Raw genomic sequence first — 20,415 nt, 5'->3', positions numbered from 1 at the left:
GATTTCTCAGAAATTAGGAAACAACCTTCCTCAAGACCCAGTAATACCACTTTCGGGTATAAACCCAAAGGATGCTGATTCATGCCACAAGGACATGTGCTCAACTATGTTCACAGCAGCTTTGTTTGTCATAGCCAGAACCTGGAAACAACCTAAATGAACCTCAGCTGAAGAATGGATAAGAAAAATGTGGTACATTTACACAATGGAGTATTACACAGCAGGAAAAAAATGACATCTTGAAATTTGTGGGCAAATGGATGAATCTAGAAAACATCATATTGAGTGAGGTAACCCAGACCCAGAAAGACAAATACCATATGTCCTCACTCACAAGTGACTTTTAGACATAAAGCAAAGAAAAACCAGCCTACAATTCACAATCCCAGAGAACCTAGTCAACAATGAGGACCCTAAGAGAGACATGCTTGGATTTAAGGTACATGGGAAGTAGAAAAAGACAAGATCTCCTGAGTAAATGGGGAGCATGGGGACCATGGGAGAGGGTAGAAGGAAAAGGGAGAGGAAGGGAGAGGAGCAGCTCAATTAAAAATAATTTTAAAAAGTTAGAGGTTTTTGCAAGGCATAGGAGGGAAGAGCTGGTACTAGGACTGAATCCTCAAAGGTGGGACAGAAGTGGTGTTGCAGAAAAGGGTGGGGCCACCAGAACAGGCATGGGACAACTGCTTCATCTTAATAATGCCCTAGGTGGAGCCAACCATCAGAGCAGCACACACTGCCTGTGTGTGGAGATCTCCTGGGTTCAAGGGCTCAGCCCACAATGTTGTTGGGTGATTAGAGCAGCTAGTGTCCCAGAGTATATACCAGGTAGGATGGATGCCATGGCAATAGCCATTCAAATGTGTGGGCCATGGAGACTAGTATGTAGCCACCTATAAATGGGACGGTGTGAAAACCAGCGAGCAGGTACGCTGCTCTGTGGGTAGCAGATCAGGACACTTGGGATTTGAAGAGATGCCTGAAATTCTTGATTATAGTCTAGGCCAGTGGGCAAGGGAAAGGACAGTCATATTGCAAACTGGTGGGCTGGAAGGGCAGCTAGGTAAGGGTGATGAAGAAGATGCAGAGGGGGTCCTCTTCCATCCTGGCTCAGGAGCCTACAGCTGATGGAGCAGGTAAAGAGGGGACCTGCTGCAGCGCATGACATGCTTCCTTAAGCTATAGAGGTGGATATATTGCCCAATCTCATCTGGATGAAAAGTCAGGCTTAGGGACCTGGGAAGGGGCAGGGGCTGCTCTTGTTGCACAGGCCCAAGTCACACGTCTTGGATGGTCACAGGTCAATATGAGGAGGGACGAGGGGGAAAGGACTGTCAGAGGTGTGGCATCTCAGAAGACATGGGAAACAGTAACGTCATCACTGTCATTGCCGTGTGTGAGCAGGAACGGATGGGGGTGACAAGCTGGCTGCAACCTCTAGTTCAGAGCAGCAGTCTCTACCCGAGATTGGCGGCTGTGCAGAAGGCCGAGGGATCTAAGTCTGTCATTCCTGGTGTCATCTGGCTAGGGCGTGTGAAGCCTCATGCCCAGGCCTATCCCCCTGCTTACCTCTTAGAGCTGAGCTTCCAAGCTGCCTCCTGTACCCGGACAGCAGGGGACAAGGGAGGCCCATGGCCCTCCACAGTGCTGACCCTGCTGGAGTAGCCGGTGGGGTGGGGGAAGCGACCCAAGGCAGTGTTGTTGGCATTGTTGATGTTGGCGTTGGAGCCTGTGGATGAGTAGCTGCTGGGGGTGAAAGTGGAGTCCACCAGTTTCTCATGGGATGGCGACTCGGTGTCGCCCTGGCTGTTTCCCGTCTTGTTAATGTGCAGCGGGCGCTGGGTTGTGAAGGTCTGGGGAAAGTTGCTCCTGCTGTCGCTCTGATAGTAGCTGACGTGGTTGCCAAACAGGCCTCCAGCCCTCTACAGACAAGAGAGAGGATTGGGTGGAGAAGACTTCTCTGCATTCTCTCTCTCCTCCCTCCCTCACCCGCTCTAAGAAGCACAGACCGCAGGAAACCATCTTGCCCTCCAAAGAGGCACACACTCTGGTCACATGGTAGAGGAAGGACTTAGATGCTCAAGGTTCCACAATTCTCTCTACATGTAACACCATGATACGAATTCCCTCATGGGCCTGGGCAGGCAGGAGGTTGCTGGTCTAGAAGCCTCCCTGGAAGTCTGTTTCTAAGGGAACACCAGAGACTGAGGCTGGGTTTCAAGGACAAGTCTAAGATGAATGTCCTTCACAGAAACCAGCTGCTTAGCTTGGTGGAGCTCGCTGTGGATGCGGAGGGGTGGGAAGAAGGAACGGAAAAGGCGAACCAGATTGTTTTAGTGGAAACACAGCTGGTTCTTGGAGCGACAAGCTGTATCGGGCAAGTTGAAACTAAGGGAAGAGTTTACTGTATTGATTATACCTGCCTTCCTTTCCTGTATGGGTTCTTTGAGATTCAAAATCAGGAACAAGTATTTTTCTCCAATATTCCTTCTTCGTCCTGGAACAAGGGGTCTGGGGAATAGTGGTTTTGGCAAGGTTTGTCTAATGTGGTATCTGAAGGTCCTCGGGAGCCAGACCTGGGAACTGGGATTGGCAGGAACTAGGAGGGAGGGAGTCGGATGGGAAACCGTGGGCTCATGGCCCAGCAGTGTGTGGATTTACTCACTACCTTAATGTTTCGCACTGCAGGGAAAGAGCAAGAGGCCTAGAGGGGACGCTGTGGCTTGGAGATCACATGCTCCATCTTAACAAGGCAACCACTGCTCTCCAGCTGTGCCTAGGAACCCACCCCTAACACGGCTACTTAACCTGATTTCTTCTCTCCAAGAAAAGTCAGAAGCTTGTATTTTTATTTAGCTAGGCCAAATATTCAAATAGTGGTGAATAAAATAGGTTTTCAGATTATAAGAAGCCCAGAGTTCCTACTCCACGCCTTCTCCAGGAAAATGTATTTACAGCAGCAGACACCCCTGTTCTCTGAGAGTTGGCCATATTTTGAACTGCTGTGTCCTAGGAGGAAGTCATGGCATGGAGTTGGCTTGGAAAGAAGGTAGGGAATCCGGAGACAGCTGACTAGGAAGAACGTGGCACCCCTCAGAGAGATCTGGCAAACACCAAGTTAACACACCGTTTCTCCATAACTGAACTTCGTGAAGACACTACTCATGGCACTTACCCTGAAGATGTCGTCTTCGGAGGCAGCGGACACAGCCTCCTTCATAGCCTTGTCCAACTCTTCCTCAGCGGTAAGATCCCCAGAGATGGCCCGTCGGATCTCGGGCCCAATGTCATGCAATGTGCGCAAGCCAGCCTGGAATCCAGAGGGACATGTGAAAACCCAGGTCCTTTTCACTAATCTTTAGTCAGCCAGGACCCTATTGCTCCTCCACAAGTCCCTGCCTCTCTGTTTCTCTGCCAGGCAGCTGGGCACCCACACCAGGAGACGGGCTTCCCTGGACCCCCATCCCCACCTCACCCAACCATGCTAGAGCAGAAGAACCTACTTCTCTACCTAGGAGGAATGAAGGCATATTACTGACCACCAAGAATCTGCTGACTCAGGAGCAGAGGTGAGGACTGGGGGCTGGGAAGGCTGGCAGGACGGTTGAGGGAAGGATGTGGGCAAGGATGCATGAGGGGAAGATGGCATTGCCTTTTCATTGTTTAGAGAGCTCACAAGCTTTCTTGGGATGGGACCTGGCCTCTACGTAGCTGGCAAGACTTGGACCCTGGCTAGAATCAAGGGGAGGTGACCAGGACCTGAGTGTGGGTACCTCCCTCTAGCCCCTCACCTGCAGGGACAGTGCATTCCTCTGAGAGGGCTTGCCCACCAGCCCCTGCTCTTTTCGCTTCTTGAATTTTCGGAAGTACTCTTGGATCAGGAAGGTGGCATAGAACTTGCCGACTGTGACCTCGTCATCTAAGGCACAGAGAGGAGAAGAGGATGAGCGATTCTGCCAGAACTCCTTGATTGTTTGCAGCACCGAAAGCTTCTCTAACATATTTGCTTTAATTTCTTAGTGCAAAAGAAAACATGTAAAGAGGCATATGGCTGAAAACTCCCCACATCCCTGCCTGCTTGCTTACCACCTCTTGACAGCTCGTCACGCCACCAGTTTCTTGAGTTCTTTTCCAGAAATAAGCAAGCATGTTCATATCCTCTTTTTTCAAGAATGTTTTCTTCTCTCATATATTGTATCCCAACCTCAATTTCCCCTCCCTCCATTCCTCCCAGGCCCTATCCCTCACCCCCACTCTGCTAGATTCACACCTCTATTTCCCTTCTGAAAAGGGGAGGCCTCCCAGGGATATCAACTGAACACGGCATAACAAGTTGCAATAAGACTAAGAACATCCCCTCATATTAAGGTTGGATGAGGCAACCCAGTAGGAGGAAAAGGGTTCCAGGAGCGGGCAAAAGAGTCAGAGACAGCCCTGCTTACACTGTTAGGAGGCCAACAAGAACACCAAGCCACACAATCATAACATATATGTAGAGGACCTGACTCAGACCCATGCAGGTTCCTGATGGTCACTTCAGTCTGTGAGCCCCTGTGACCCTTGCTTAGCTGATTCTGTGGGCCGTGTTCTTGTGGTGCCCTTGACCCCTCTGGCTCCTACAATCCTTCCCCCTCTTTCTTTTGAATTAGGACAAGGTCTCCTATCTTGTCCAAGTGGCCTCCAATTCCTGGGATCAAGTGACCCATTCCCTCCTGAGTAGCTGGGACCAGAAGCGTATGCTGATGTCTGTGCCTGGCTGCTTTTTTCTCATTTCCCCCCCTCACAGAAAAGGGAGGTTATTATCAAGGTTACTTCACACTTTGCTTTTTCCACCTTATTGAGTGGACATTTACTAAGTCTTGTTTGATCCCACTTACCACCAAATGACCAGTCTCCTAATTGCCAACACAATTCTAGTTGGGTGATATGTGCTAGTGGCAGGGAGTCTTCCTTCTTTATGGAGGGTGATTTCCTTTTCAGCCAGCTTGCTGGCTTAGACCATGTTGCTGGGCTGGGCACACAAGACTACACATGACATGGTCTTGATCTTAGGAGTGAGCTAAATGTTAGGAGTGTCCCCAGGGGGAGTATTTCATGGAAATCAAGTGGTCCCTTCATCTACTTTCCTGCTCTGTGTGAGAAGAACAGATGGTTGGGCTGGGCCTCAGGACCTGCAGTGGCTTTCCTGATCCTCACTGTCCTTTAGAGTAGCCAACTCTACAGAAGCTCTGGGCTTACCATGGGCAGGGGCTCATTTCTACACCTGGGAAACCCTGGAGATCCCTGACGAGGGAAATTGGGAATGAACTTGAGAGTCCTGTGTTTGCTCAGGCCTGAGCCAGATGCCCGAGTCTACACTGTACCCACTGGGAAACCCACATGGCTTCTACGAGCATCATTTCCTAGAGAGAACTTCATAAAGACGAAGCAGCAAAGCATTAGGTGACACAGGCTGACTCCTAGCACACCTTGCCTTCCCCTTTGGACGGGGTTTCAAACAGGAAGTCTCACCTCCAGAGGATGTTTCCGGAATCTGTAGGCTCAACTAACATGCTAATATAATGTAAATGACACATGTAAAGTGTTGACAGTATTCAGCGCTGTCTTGTTTATGTTCAACAGTTACTCATTTTCAGTGTTTCATGTGAGGGTCCCATCAGTTATCATAGCTTTCTGTATGGGTGTACCAGGCATTTCTACAGTGAATGCATTTGCTTTTAACATACCTCATTTGAAAGCATTCTACTAGTGCTGTGGGAATTACGAGTGCAGGCAGGGTACCTATGAATTTGACTTGGAATTACAGGAGGGATGGTGTGAAGTACTTGCTAGGGAAGGGAGGCTTGTGGACTGACAGGCATGAGAAATGCTACTCTAGGGGAAAAAAAGAGCTTTTAAAAAGATGGAATGAGTTCCAGGCAATTTTCCTTCCAAAACTCTGGAGCAACTCTAGAGCAGTCAGCCCAGTGGCTTATGGGTATTTCTATACCCATATATGGTAGAGTTCCCATGAAAGTTATGCCAAACTCCTAAGCATGGAAGGGCTTGCCTGTTCCCAGGGTGACTGTGGCATTACAGCAGGTTTCTAATGGGATAGTTTACATCCAACCTTGTGTAGGGCCTCTGAGTCCACGGAAGGGTCCAGAGAAAGAAGGATTCAGAAGCACGGAGGACTCAAGCATGTAAGTCTCAAGGGCTGTCTGCACTGCCAAAGATGGCATAGCTAGAGAAGGTGGAGAAGCCCTACAGGCTGGGCTAGAGTAGCCCTGGTCTGGGAATGCAGGGAACACTCACCACCTGCAGGGGGCACCACCTGGTCCAGCAGCTTCATGCTGGTCCTCTTCCAGATTTTCTTGATGATGGCCCGCAGCTCCTCATTGGCTTGTTCTAGGTTTCCTGATAGAAGGAAGTGCAGACTGAAAACACCCCCACCCCCAACTGCGCTGGGAAGCCCCACAAGTCACCCTGACTCATCACATTCTGCTCCCCAATCTTCCTATTTCTAGTTCCTTCCATTTTCCCTTCCCAGATCTCTTTACTTACTTCCTTTCCTTGTGACTTTCCTCTCTTGTCTTGTCCAATGCCATTCTCCTTCATTTCCTACTCCATTGTAAGACAGCTCAAAGCCCACACCCCCAGCCCCCAGCTGTGTTCCCTCCTGCTTAGTGCTGAAGAGTCTGATGGTGCCTGCAGACACTCATGTTTCAGCTCTGATCCGTTTGCACTGCAGGGCAGCATTAAGGCTGACCCTGAGGCTGACATTTTACAATGACCTCTGTGGTGACCCAAAGGGAGTGGCACTATTAGGAGGTGTGGCCTTATTGGAGTAGGTGTGTGGTCTTGGAGGAAGTGTGTCACTATGGGGGCGTGCTTTAAAGTCTTTTTCTCAAGCTTCACTCAGTGTGCCAGTCAGTTGACTTCCTGTTGCCTGCAAGATGTAACATTCTCATCTTCAGCACCACATCTGCCTGCATGCCACCATGCTCCCCACCATGATGATAATGGACTGAACCTCTGAAACTGTAAGTGAGCCATCCTCAAGTAAATGTTTCCTTTATAAGAGTTGCCATGGTCATGGTGTCTCTTCACAGCAATAGTAAACCCTAAGACAGAAGTTGGTACCAAAAGTGGGGAATTTCTGTGCTAAGCCTGACCATGCTTTTATATGGAGGAATGAGGACTTTGGTACTCTGGGTCAGGCAAGCAGCAGAATGCTGTAAGCACTGCTTACTTGGGCATACTAGTAGGAGCATGAAAGACAATGGTTTGAAATGTCAGAAGCTGGCACAAGAGGTTTCAGAGAAGACTTTTAATATGTTGTCTGAAAATTGTTCTTGTGATATTTTGGTGGAGAGAGTAGCTGCCTTTTGCTCTTGTCCAAATGATCTGCCTGAGGTTAAAGTGAAGAGTTTTGGATTAATTACCATGGTGGGGAAGTCTTAAAACTGCCTAGTATAAACTCTTTTGTGTGGTTTTTGGTGGCAACTCTAAAGAAGATTTATAATGAAAAGGAGCTAGCTGAGCAGGGTAAATTACAAAATGTAAATTTTGAGGAGAAAAAGAGCATCAGGAAGAGGAATGGACCTAAATCCTTGTTCAAGGAGATAAATGGATTGAGAAATGAAATAAAGGGAGTGGTGTCCTCAGGACAAGATCCTACTCAGATAAGTTCCCAACTTGTGGAATGGAATAAATGAAAGTCTAGAGTCACAGGTGTTGGTGCAAACCTTTAATCCCAGCATTGAGAAGGTAGAGGCTGGTGGATCTCTGAGTTTGAGACCTGCCTGGTCTAAACAGCAAGTTCAAGGACAGCCAAGCTTAGGCAGTGAAGGAAAACAGAAAGCTGGCGAAGATGTAATTTAACATGGGGGCCATGTTTTAGCTCCAGTAAGCAGCAGAACTTGGCAACTTTGGTCACATGGTTCTGGCTTTAGCATTAAAGATTGAAGAAACGGGTTATGGAATTTGCCTCTGCACTCAAAGAAAGCCACTGAGGCCAGGAATGTGTCAGGGGTGTCTCTGAATTAAGGTCTAGTAGAGAGGTCATAGACTGAAGCTGTGAAGTTGAAGCCTGGATTGCCTTGGAGAACCCAAGATGTTAGAGAGTCTTGGGATACCTGACGAAGAGAGCTGGTCACAGGGAATAGAACCAGCCCAAGAGAAAGAAGTGTGTCGCAGTCAACAAAGCTGAATGGAGTTGGGGATCTGAAGAGCACTTTGACATTAGACATAGAGATGCAGAGTTTGGAGTTTTCACAGCTGTTTTTTGGTCTTGCGTTGGTCCAGTATTTCCTTGCTATGCTCCCTTCCCTATGTTTTGAAATGGTAATGCATATCCTGTAACATTATATGTTGGAAGTATGTGATCTGATATTTGAGTTTGATTTTTACAAGTGATTACAGTTAAGAGATTGTCATGGTTCCCAGAAGAGACTTTGGACTTTGAAATAAGTTTGAGACTGTTATAGACTATGGGGAATTTTGAAGTTGGGCTGAATACATTTTTGCATTATGATATGACTATAAGCCTTTGGGGGACAGAGAGTGGAATAAGGTGGTTTGAAAGAAAATGGCCCCAAAGACAGTGGCACCAATAGGAGGCATGGCCTTATTGGAGTAGGTGTGGTTTTGTTGGAGGAAGTGTGTCACTGTGGGGCAGGCTTTGAGGTCTTTTTCTCAAGCTTCACTCAGTGTGACAGTCAGTTGACTTCCTGTTGCCTGCATGATATAGCACTCTCAGCTTCGGTGCCAAGTCTGTCTTCATGCCACCATGCTCCCCTTCATGACCATAATGAACTGAACCTCTGAAACTGTAAGTGAGCTACCCTCAATTAAATGTTTCCTTTCTAAGAGTTGCTGTGGTCCTGGCATCTCTTCATAGCAACAGTAAACCCTAACTATGACAATCTCCTTGTGTGGTTGCAGGAAACGAGAGGTTTTGATGGAAGGATGATCCACTCCTGCCCCACACATACACAACACAGGGACACCCATGTGATGGAGGAAGGTCATTGGTTAATTAATAAAGAAACTGCTTGGCCTGATAGGTTAGAACATAGGTGGGTGGAGTAAACAGAACAGAATGCTGGGAGGAAGAGGAAGTGAGGTAAGACACCTCAGACAGACACCATGCCTCCTCTCTCCAGGGCAGATGTGATGAGGCTCCGACCAAAGATGGATGTAGGCTAGAATCTCCCTGGTAAGTCACCACCTCGTGGTGCTACACACATTAATAGAAATGGGCCAGGCAGTGTTTATATGAATACAGTTTGTGTGTTGTTATTTTGGGGCATAAACTAGCCAGGTGGCCGGGAGCTGGGTGGTAGGAACGCAGCCCGCAGCTCCTTTCTACAGAATGGCGCCCAGACGTGGATGACTGAACTCCACATAAAGCCTGAGACAGCTTGGGAAGTAATTCTAGAACAAAATGAAAGCATTGCGCCTGTTTTCTTATTAGCAACAACTTCTCAGGTCTGCTCTGCTTGCTAGAGGCAAGCAAGCGCTCTCATCTAAGAGACACTTCCTGACTCAGCTTTAGCTGCAAAACCCTGCAGCTCTTTTAAGAGGTCCTGCCACGAAACACTTAAATGGTGTTGATGAAAAAAAAGCTGAACGCATGCTTTTCGGTTTTCAGCTGTAGCAGGAAAAAAGCTGTGCCGTTTAAAAATGTTGGCTTTCTGGGCCGTCCTGCCAGTGCAAACTCTGACTGTTTGAGGCAGGAGGGCCGGCTACAGAGAGAGGACTTGAGTGTTGTCTGTGGATATACTGTTGCAGCTTGTTTGCTGGCAAGGACCTTGAAATGCCATAGACTTGTGGCAATAAAAATGGCTACAGCTGGTACCTCAGCCATGAGGCTGGAAAGCTAAGGAATGGGCTGGATCCAGCCGGCAAAGCCTCGGCTTTAATCCTACCCATATTGCTCAGTAATTTAAAGGCTAATATGGTCAGAAAAAGAGAGAGAGATACAGTAAAGAGAGATTCAAAAACAAAACAAAACAAAACAAAAAATCTTTAAATAATTTACAGTGTGTTAAAAATACATGCAGGCTAAGAGTTAAAGTTCTTAAAGTAAAAAAAAGAAAGAAAGAAATAGAGGTTAAAATAAAGCTGTACAAAGATGGAAAATACACAGAGAATCTTGATATTGTACACTATTATGCTTTCTTTGAATTGTTTGCATGCTGAGGAAAGAGCAATAGCTGCTAAAATATATTTGTTTATAAATGCTGCTGAACTAATCCAACATAGATATTTTGAAAATACATTGACTTTAAAATTTGGATCTAAGGACATGATGCTTTGGAAAGGAGTTTCTTCTTTTGTTTTCACAGAGGATGAGACCCTGTGAATTGCTTCTATCCCAATATGGTATGATGGACCACACCCTCCTGAAGGGTTGCTGTGAACACCTTCAAAAAATTACTTCACTCGACTGCTGACTGAGAAGAATCTAGCACACAGGTTATACCATGAAAGACCTGAATAACAGAGCTCCCATACAGCAGGAAGCAGTTTGGAGAGAAATAACTGTGCCCATATTCCCAAATATTGTTTATAAATGTTCTTTTACATTTAAAGAGGGATATTATATAGATATGAATAATTTGCATTAGTATGTATTTTAAGGTCAATTTTGTTATATGTATATGTATTTCTGCTACTGATTAAGGTATTGTGATTGTGTAGTTCATTTAAAAATGTAATGTATATAGGTTGTTAATGGATAATAATAATCAAGCTTGTAGTCATGTTAGATTTTCTAGATGTGCATAGATATATTTTAGGTAGACATTCTTCATATCTTTCAAAGACTACAGAATATGACATTTAATGATTTAATTACTTAGGACTATTCATGACAATGAGACATGTTTGCTCTTGGCAGCACCAATCTACTTCAAGAAGAAGATGGGCATCAAAGAGGCACCTTATGGAGTTTGATAGCCATTTGGGTAAGAAACTGCTCTTGCCTGGACTGTTGCATAAACTGGACACAAAGAACCCGCAGAGAGAGGACTTCTGAACTTGCCTAATGTCTGCTGGAAACTATGGGCCTGTAGGCCAAAGATGGATGCCCCAACAGTACAAAGAACTTTGGGTGACTGTCCAGGCAGCGAGTTGTCTCTGTCATTTCTAGAGTTTTGAAAGTTGCTTATTTCTTGTTTAATTTGGTAATATTATATTCTTCTGGAGTCTTTGATAGAGTTGAAGAATGGATAGTCATAGTTTTAGTTTTCCTTAGTTATGATAAAAGATAAAGTAGATATAAATATTGTAACTGTAATTTTTACTTGATAACTGTTTTGTTATATGTAATTTTGCTATGTTAAAGTTAAAGCCTTCCTTTTTTTTTGTTGTTTAAACAGAAAAAGGGGAAATGATGGAGGAAGGTCATTGGTTAATTAATAAAGAAACTGCTTGGCCTGATAGGTTAGAACATAGGTGGGTGGAGTAAACAGAACAGAATGCTGGGAGGAAGAGGAAGTGAGGTAAGACACCTCAGACAGACGCCATGCCTCCTCTCTCCAGGGCAGATACGATGAAGCTCCGACCAAAGATGGATGTAGGCTAGAATCTCCCTGGTAAGTCACCACCTCGTGGTGCTACACACATTAATAGAAATGGGCCAAGCAGTGTTTATATGAATATAGTTGTGTGTTATTATTTTGGGGCTAAGCTAGCCAGGTGGCCGGGAGCTGGGTGGTAGGAACGCAGCCTGCAGCTCCTTTCTACGTCTATGTGTCCAAAGGATCTCTGCTGAGTCCTCCAGAGGAGGAAGTGTAAAAAACTAACAGTGAAGGCAGAAACTTGAAGACCTATGCTATGGCAGTTTGGATTAGATGCATGCTGCCTGGGACACTGGTCTCATGCTGGTGGAGAAGCAAAGTTAAAAAGTAATCATAAGAGGAGATGTGCTAGATAGGATTCCAGGGTTCTCCCAATGATACCTGCTTCTTGCTTACCAGTGTGCACGCACTGTGTAATCCCGTGGAGGGACTGCACACAAACAGAAGTGGGAGGATTTCAGCCACAGTCTGAATGGACTTAGCAGTGACACCTTCTCCTGGTTTAATTAGTGTACCTAGTTTGGTCCTGAGAGTCCCCAAGTAGAGCGCCTCATTTCTCCACAGCTGGACTTCTGACAGAACTGTGAATTAGTAACTGGGTGTTCTTCGAAGCTGTGGAGTTTATGGGGTTTTCTGTGTAGACTGGGAAGAGGATTGGCTGGCAGTAACATCCATCATATGGGAGCTGATGGCGAACAATGTGAGCTATGGGGCCAAACTGCCTGAGTTCAAACCCAGCTGCGGATTGGTGTGTGTGAGCAAGCAGAGGCACTCATGAGGACTGCCTCTGCTTAAATGATGGCTCCTGAACATGCTGAGCATCACATTCTGACTGCAGCTGAAGCCAGAACATCTCCTGGCCATTCCGACATGCCCTCAGTTCCCTTCACTAAAGATCATCCATAGCTTCTTTCTTTGTTTGTTTTCTGAAACAAGAGCTTATTATTGATCCCTGATTTGCCTCAAACTCATAATCTTTCTGTGTTGGGTTTTCAAATGCTGGGATTACAGGCATGTCCTGCCATTCTGGACTTGGTTTCTGACACATGCGGTGAAAGAATCCTGACTATAACAATGTGCAAGTGAACTTATCTTCTGTATTGGGTTGAAAGGAACACCCCCAAACTCAAGTCTACCTGAAAACTCAAAATATGAGTTTATCTAGTGTGGTGGTTTGAATGTAATTGGCCCTTGTAAGCTCACAGGGAGTTGGCACTATTAATAGGTGTGGCCTTGTTGGAGGAAGTGTGTCACTGTGGGGGGTGGATTTTGAGGTCTCCTCTTTTCAACTTTCCCTCATTGTGACACTCAGTTCACTTCCTGCTGTCTTCAGATCAAGATGACTCTCAGCTACTTCTCCAGCACTGTGTCTGCCTGCACGCAGTCATACTCCCTGCTATGGTGATAACTGATTAAACGTCTGAAACTGTAAGCCATCACCTCAATTAAATGTTTTCTTTGTAAGAGATGCTGTGGTCATGGCATCTCTTCACAGCAACATAAACCCTAACTAAGATGGAAGCTGGTACTGGGAGTAGGGTGTTGTTGTGACAGACCTGACCACACTTTTGTTTAAAGGAACAAAGACCTTGGGATTGAGGACTAGAAAAGCAGTTGACTGCGTAAAGTGTCACTTTATAGGCCATACTAGCAGGAGCATGAAAGACCACGGCTCTGAATAAGGTCTGAGGAACTGTGGGACCTGGCTTAGGAGTTTCCGAGGAGAATTTTAGTGTATTGGCTAGAGATTGTTCTTGTGGAATTTTGGTGAATAATGTGGCTGCTTTTCATCCTTGTCCAAAAAGTCTGCCGCCAGCTAAATTGAAGAATTTTGGATTAATTTCATTGGGAGAAGAAATCTCAAAACAGCCTAGTACAGACTCTGTTGTATGGTTATTAGTGTTAGCTCTAATGAAGATTTATAACGAAAAGGAGCAAGTTCAGAAAGTGAAAATACAAAATGTACAATCTGAGGAGAAAAATAGCATCAGGAAGTAGAATGGAGGTTAGTCTATGTTCGAGGAGACAACAAATTAAGAAATGGACTAGGTCATACTAGGTCATACTGTGAAGAGGAAGGCAGAGACTAAGGGATGGAGCCACGTACTTGAGACCACCTGAAGCCAGAGAGAGACATGGAGCCCATTCTCCCTCAAGGCCTCTGGAAAGAACCAGGCTGCCAAAACCTTAGTTTGGGTGGTTCCTCTCTTAAATTGTGAGGGGAATCAAGCTCGTGATCATTTAGTTAGACCTAAGGAACAAATGTATCTTCCAAAGGATCCTACACATTTTTAGGCTTTCATTCATTTTCTTAACAACTCAATGTAACTGGAATTTCACCAATAATTGTTTCATGTTGTAAATGTTTTATTTTTATTGTTCTGTTTTTGGTGTTGGGGTCTGAATCTTGGGCCTTGTGCATGTTAGGCACCTGCTCTACCACTGAGCTATGTTCCAAACTCTAATTTAATACCTTCTTCCTTCAGTGTTCCAATAGAAAATCTTGATACCTGGCTTGGGATAAAGTTTCTGGTTCTCAAGGTACATGTTAAATTTTTTTAGTTACTTCCACTTCTTATAACTGCCTGAAGGGTGAGTGAAGACTGATCTGTCTTATCTCTATGAATGCTGATGTTTTCTCCCATCTCGTCTGAGTGTGGTGTTGACCCTCCGTCTTATGGAACAAGTTCACAGAGGCCTGTTTTGGATGAAGGTTCATTCTTAATTTTTTTAATTTTTTTTTTGAAGGTTCATTCTTGAATACTAGAGTATTACATGCCCTTGGCAGATATTCCCAAGAGTCTTTATGTTTAAGTGCTTTTCTTTAATTCTTAATTAACTGTATGTCCCATTGACTGGCTTCTCCCTTAGGCATTCCCATTTGCTAACAGTGGTTATCTGCGGTTGAGTGTTTGGCAACCCTTCAGGTACTGGCATTATTTCCTCGAGATCTGGTTTGCCTGTGCAGCGCATCTTGGCTGCTATGCACAAATCCTTTTTATTCCTTTCTGGAGCCAAAACCCACAGTATTAGTCTCTCTCAAGCCTTAAGTATCACAACACACTCCTTCTAGCAGGCATTCGGTCTTTTCTCCTTGGAAAAGGAAGTCCTTCCCTGGGAATGGAAAGGAAGTAATATTCATGTAGAAAATCTGGAAAGATCAGAACTGAAAGAAGAATGTTCCACTACATGGATATTCAGTATTAATTTATCAGCAGACACACTTCCAGTTTTGTCTGTTATATATATGTGTGCATTAAGCGTGTATTGGATTATCTCATCAGCAACAGGCCTATTTATATCTACCCCCCAGAATGAAGTTTTGCACTAACCACTAATGGATTTTTTTTGCCTTTGCTTTTTTTTTAGTTTACCAGGAAAATTTGATCCATTTTTCTTTATTAAAGTTTGGATCATTACCTTGACTTGTATCTTACAGGATTGGTTTTTGGTTCCCTCATGTCTGTTACTCTCTGGAAGAGTACAGCTAAAGAAGGCACCTCTCTGGGTGACCCTGTGAAATAAATGCCAGGTGCCACCGCCTTTCATTATTTCACAATATGGAAACCGAATCAAGGCAGTAAGTAGTTATACAATGAGATGCCCAGTGCCCTTCCACTGTACCAAGGACCCCGGCCAGAAGCCTGGGGCTCTCAGGTTGCACCAGTGGTGTCGATCTCTAGTTCATACATGAGACGTGTATGTAGCTATCTCCAAATGCAGGTTCTCACGCTCTCCCTCAGACATGTGGAGTCACAGACTCACTCAGTGCTTCAGTGTAGCCTTCAGAGCATCTCATGATTCTGAGGCCTTTGCTCACTCTTACGAGGTACTTAAGCTGGGTCTTGGGGAGCAGCAGCTTCTTTGGAGTTGTGTACACACAGCCTATCCCAGAGCAGTTCAAGGTACTTATCAGTGAGATGACAAGAGGTGCCTTCAACAGGACTGCTTCTAACCCACGGGGCAGCTCTTGGCCCCTCTATTGTATGCAGTCTGAGGATTTTAACCATTAGTAATTGTAGACAATGACCTCTATTTACCACAGTCACTGCTTGTCACTGTCACCTTTCCAACATAGGTCCTTTTAATTTCAGAAGAGATCTGAATGTTTGGGAGACAGGCCTGTCGCTAATACAAGGCCATCAGTATGGGGCTTAGCCCTGCTCTGCATAACAACCATCTCTTCCGTGTTTTGCATTAAACCTTCAGTCCTCAGGAGTTACCAGGACGATTTCTAGGGTTTGGTGGAAAAGAAAAGTTCAAAATGAATAAGCTATGGCAAGGAGGACATTTAGAAACCAAAGAAGATGTAAATGTGGTGCACCTCTTGGAGAGTCAGCGTGCAGGCTCTTGATGTTATTCTGCTCTGATGCTGTGTAGGCAGGAGCATCTTCCTGGTGGGGATGCTAGACCTTCCCATGCACCCTCCTCCCAGTGGTCCTCGAGAGCCATTACCTTCTGTTTTGATCCTCAGGGCTGTCCTGACCAGGGCAAACAGGGTAGCATTGAACATGACTGTCCCATCGCTGTTCAGAGGCATGTTCATGGACACCAGACGCTGGAGGGAGAAGGAGGCTCAATCAGTGACAAGGACAGGCAGTTCTTAAAGGCTCTGCACAACCCTTGTGGCAGGGAGGCTGGGAGGTCCCTGGAAACTTGGATGGGTGCTGTTGGGAGTGGGAGGGGTACATATGTGGTCACCACAGTGTTTCCAAAGCTTTTCCAGGGAGAAACTAGGCTTTGGGGTAAGAACTCTTGTGCCTCCACATTCCTTAGACCCTTGGTTCCACATGAGTTCCTTCCTGTTCTGTGCTCGAGCCTACAGACACAGCTATGCTATCTTCTAGCAGCAAGAACAGCCACCTGCCTGTCAGACAGAATTATTCAACTCCAAAGCAAAAGAATAGGAGATGGCTATGTGGGGATAGAGCGCTCTCTCTCTCTCTCTCTCTCTCTCTCTCTCTCTCTCTCTCTCTCTCTCTCTCTCTCTCTCCCTCCCTCCCTCCCTCCCTCCCTCCCTCTCCCTCTCCCTCTCCCTCTCTCTCTCTCTCCATATCCCTACTTCAGTCCTGGTCCCAAATTCACGACCCAAACAGGATTCTGTTGTTCTTCACCCCCACACATGCTCCCCTGGTCTCCTCCTCCTTCTCCTCCTCCTCCTCCTCCTCCTCCTCCTCCTCCTCCTCCTCCTCCTCCTTCTCCTCCTCCCTTGGTGAGCCAGCAGCACACACAGGGGTCATCGGGAGAAAGAACAGTATGATGCCCACTGTAGATGGCAGTGATGTCATCCCTTAGACCACATGGCGCCTTCCTGTGGCTATCCTGTCAAGGTTTGTATTTTTCCCGAGTGAATGCATCATTGTGAATCTTGTAGACACCAAGGTAGAAAGCGTCAGTCTTGGCTTTTGCCCCTGACAGACCCACGTGGCAGTCATGACCTGTACACTCCAGCTCCCTCTAGACTGTTTGATCTTACATTTGAGCTGTACTTCCTACAGCTTGAATCCTAAATGTCACCCAAAGGCCATGCCATAAAAGCTCAGTTCCCAGCCTCAGTACTCTTGGGAAGTGGTGGACCCTTCAGGAGGTGGGGCCTAGTGAGAAGAAGTTATGGGAAACCATGCCTTTGAGGGGGGTATTGGGATCTTTCTTTCTTTCTTTCTTTCTTTCTTTCTTTCTTTCTTTCTTTCTTTCTTTCTTTCTTTCTTTCTTTCTTTTCTCTCCTTCTGAGGTCCTGAGGTGAGTGTGCTTCTTTCTCAACTGTAAAGTTCCAAAGCAGCTACAGACCCAAAGCTCAGGCCTGACGATCACAGACTGAAGCCTCCAAAACTGTCAGTCAAAAGAAACTTTTTTTTTTCCCCACAGGTTGAGCAACTCAGGTACTTGTCACAGCACCAGGAAACAGAATGACAGAATGCTCCTGTTTCTCACATTTTCAGGACTCTTGGAGTTCTTTCTGGAATAAAGTGGGGTTCTGATGAGGGGAATCGGACTACCACAGAGCATAAATCAAAGTTCCATGCCTCCTAAACTCCATTTCCCACAGATGGGTTATCCAAGGAGCTCAGTGATTGGCCATTGTGTTTCTTCTTCTCTATGGCTCGACTCTCTGCTATTGCTTTCCCCAGCTCTTTCCAAGCTCAACATAATTCTCACTGGAAACACAGGATGGGGAGAATGGAGGCGGGATGGTGACCAAAGTCAGCTCTTCTCAGCAGCTACTGGGCCACATGGCAGGATCTAGAGCAGGTATAAGGGTCCCTCCTCTCCAGGTCAGTCAGAGGCTGTTTATCAGTGCCCAATGCGTTTGTTCCAGCCGGTTCAGGATCACAGATTCATTTAGGAATTTGATAAAAACAGCAGGTCCTTGTGTAGGTAAAGTCTGTATTTTGGGGATGATACATCACTTGTGACCTTTCTAACAGTCCTCTGACTTCAGGCCAAAATTTCTAGCCCATCACCCTAGATTACGAGAGTCACCTAGGCCTGGGCCGTGCAGCCTGAGGGACCAAATAAACCCTTTATCCACATAGGATATTTGTTTCCCTCACTGGGGAACAAGGGATTCATTGTGACAGTTGTTCTTTTATAGCCTTGGGACTTTAGCTCTGGGAGGTCCTTAAAATAGAATCTGGTTCACATTTATTTCTTTAAATACCTAAAATATCTTTATTCCCTAAATAATCACAAAGGCAAACAGGTATCCAGCTTCCCATATTTGTCCTCTCCCCTCAGTAGCCCAGGACATTTCTTACTTTGCAGGCCACACGGTGTGGACACAACTTCCCAAAACCCAAGGGGGGCTGAATTCGACGGAGGAGGGTCACCACATCCAAGTGTTTGATCCGACCCCTAGAGAAGGAAGGAGAGAAGGAAAGGAAGTTAGGAGCTCAGGACTTGTGTACTGGGGTGGGGCCAGATGTAGGGGCATTCCCTGCAGGGTCCCTGAAGGCCCTGGGCAGTGCAGAGATCCATTATAGAACGGCAAACCCCGGGCACATGTTACTGTTCTCATTCCAGGAGAAGTTTGTTAGTACTGTGCTCCAGGTAGAAGGGATTTTAGTAGTGCCATTAAGTCCCAGGATGTATTTGTTGCTCAACCAACCATTGGGTCTTAAGGCATTTTAGAGATACTCACTTAACAGTTATGGGTAAACGGGAGTTACCCATAAACTTGAGGTCAAGACGACACTGAAATCTACCTAATCCTAAATGACCCAATGGAAGCATTACTAGTTTCATCTGACATTAGAGGTTTTTTTGTTTTTCCATTCAGCTGCTATGCTCACCAGGTGTAAGAATGGTACCTGGCCTCCTCCTGCAGGCCTTTGACTCTGGGTCTGATATATCCCAAGGTTTTCAGTTGTTAGTACCCTCAATGTTGACCCCTCTTGGATCTCTTTGACAGGTCCCTTAGCTCCTGCTCAGCTTGGGGGGTTTGGGGTTTCCCCTCAAGGAACTTACTTGGCTTCGGGGTCATACTCGGCCCAGATTCTTTTGAATTCATCCAGATGGTGGGGACCAAGGATAGACCAGTCCCGTGTCAGGTAGTCAAAGTTGTCCATGATAACAGCTACAAAGAGGTTGATGATCTGCAGGGAACAGTAGGTACACTAAGGGGCTTTGCCAAGACTCTTACACATTTGCTGCCTAAGCCCACTTCACCAGCCAGTGCCCAGGTAAGCCAGAAACCAACGTTTCTAAGTATCAGCAATATGCTAGCATTTAGGATGCCAACTGCTAGAATCTGGGTCTCCTGGGTATGAGCTTAACACTATTCTCCTGAGCATCGGGAGGAATGAATCCTATGTGTAAACAGAACAACTTCCTTTGTACCAAGTTACCAGGGACAGAGAGGGGCTTTGTCTGGTTTCCTTTCCCTCACTCCTGAGCAAGGTATCAGAGACATATAAGTTCACACAGGGCTTCTATACACCTTTGTCTTCTAGAACAACTCTACCGTGACAAGAGCCATGAATGGACAGGAGTTGAGATGCTCTGCACCAAGGTTTCTGGCCCTTCTCAGGGATGAGATGTCTCTACTCATTCAGTCTTCCCAAGACAGCTCTTATGCTGGGATTTCCCTGACCCCACGCTGCCCTGAAACCGCCCGCTGTTGAGTCCCATCTCAGCTTACCAGGAAGGCACAGAGCATGTAGAAGCTGATGAAGTAGAAGACAGCGAAGCTGCTGCCACAGGGTGTCTCCCCTTCCGTGCTGTTGCCGGGCTCGGACTCTGGGGCACACTTCTTGCCCGGCATACAGGCCAGCATGATATCCTGCCAGGCTTCCCCGGTGGCACACCTAGACAAGAGAGGCAGGAGAGTCCAACCTCAGCCGGCCACTCTCACCCATGCAGGCGAAGTTGCCTCTGCCTCACCTCCCAGGAGGAGTTGCTAAAAGCAATTGAGCATTTCGTGCTCACTGGGCGCTGATCGTCAAGTTCACTAAATATGGAAATACAAAACCATCGTTTCAGGAAGTTCCTGAGAACTTGTTCTCTTATCTATGCGAAGTTTTTAGATGCAGCCACGAAGACATATTTTAGCTGTAGTTTGTTTTCACTGCTACACAGGAGTACCCTCCATGCGTATGTTAAAATGTCCACCCTTGCCATGTGAGAAAGCTTGTTTTGGCTGTCACAGCTAACACTGCAGCAAGCATGCCACTCCATGTCTTGGGTGTCTGCTCAGGAATGGGACTACCACATGGAGATGCTTCATGTCTTCGTCTTTACCAGGTGGCACTTGTCTGGCTTAGACCAGTGTCACTGCAGACAGATCAGCTCTTGGTGTTAGAGAATTCTAAACAATGCTCCTCAGATGGTAGTGTGGAGTGATATGTCACTA

General features: G+C 46.2%; 1 protein-coding gene across 6 annotated transcripts in view; it reads right to left on the bottom strand.

The window, feature by feature from the left end:
- Cacna1c (calcium voltage-gated channel subunit alpha1 C) overlaps positions 1-20,415 on the bottom strand; it is a 562,741-nt gene that overhangs the window by 17,113 nt on the left and 525,213 nt on the right. For all 6 annotated transcript variants that reach the window (XM_057773598.1, XM_057773572.1, XM_057773590.1 and 3 more), the window contains 8 exons: positions 19,705-19,870; positions 19,032-19,159; positions 18,323-18,419; positions 16,023-16,125; positions 6,295-6,396; positions 3,792-3,919; positions 3,176-3,310; positions 1,570-1,922 (listed from right to left, as the gene is read on the bottom strand). In XM_057773598.1, the coding sequence (XP_057629581.1) occupies positions 1,570-1,922; positions 3,176-3,310; positions 3,792-3,919; positions 6,295-6,396; positions 16,023-16,125; positions 18,323-18,419; positions 19,032-19,159; positions 19,705-19,870 (1,212 nt within the window). The remainder of the gene's footprint in view (positions 1-1,569; positions 1,923-3,175; positions 3,311-3,791; positions 3,920-6,294; positions 6,397-16,022; positions 16,126-18,322; positions 18,420-19,031; positions 19,160-19,704; positions 19,871-20,415) is intronic.

This window comes from Chionomys nivalis, chromosome 1 (assembly GCF_950005125.1).
Source record: "Chionomys nivalis chromosome 1, mChiNiv1.1, whole genome shotgun sequence".
In the NCBI taxonomy this organism is placed as follows: domain Eukaryota; kingdom Metazoa; phylum Chordata; class Mammalia; order Rodentia; family Cricetidae; genus Chionomys; species Chionomys nivalis.
The sequence above is the reverse complement of the archived record's forward strand: the minus strand, read 5'-3'. Positions and strand labels throughout refer to the sequence as shown.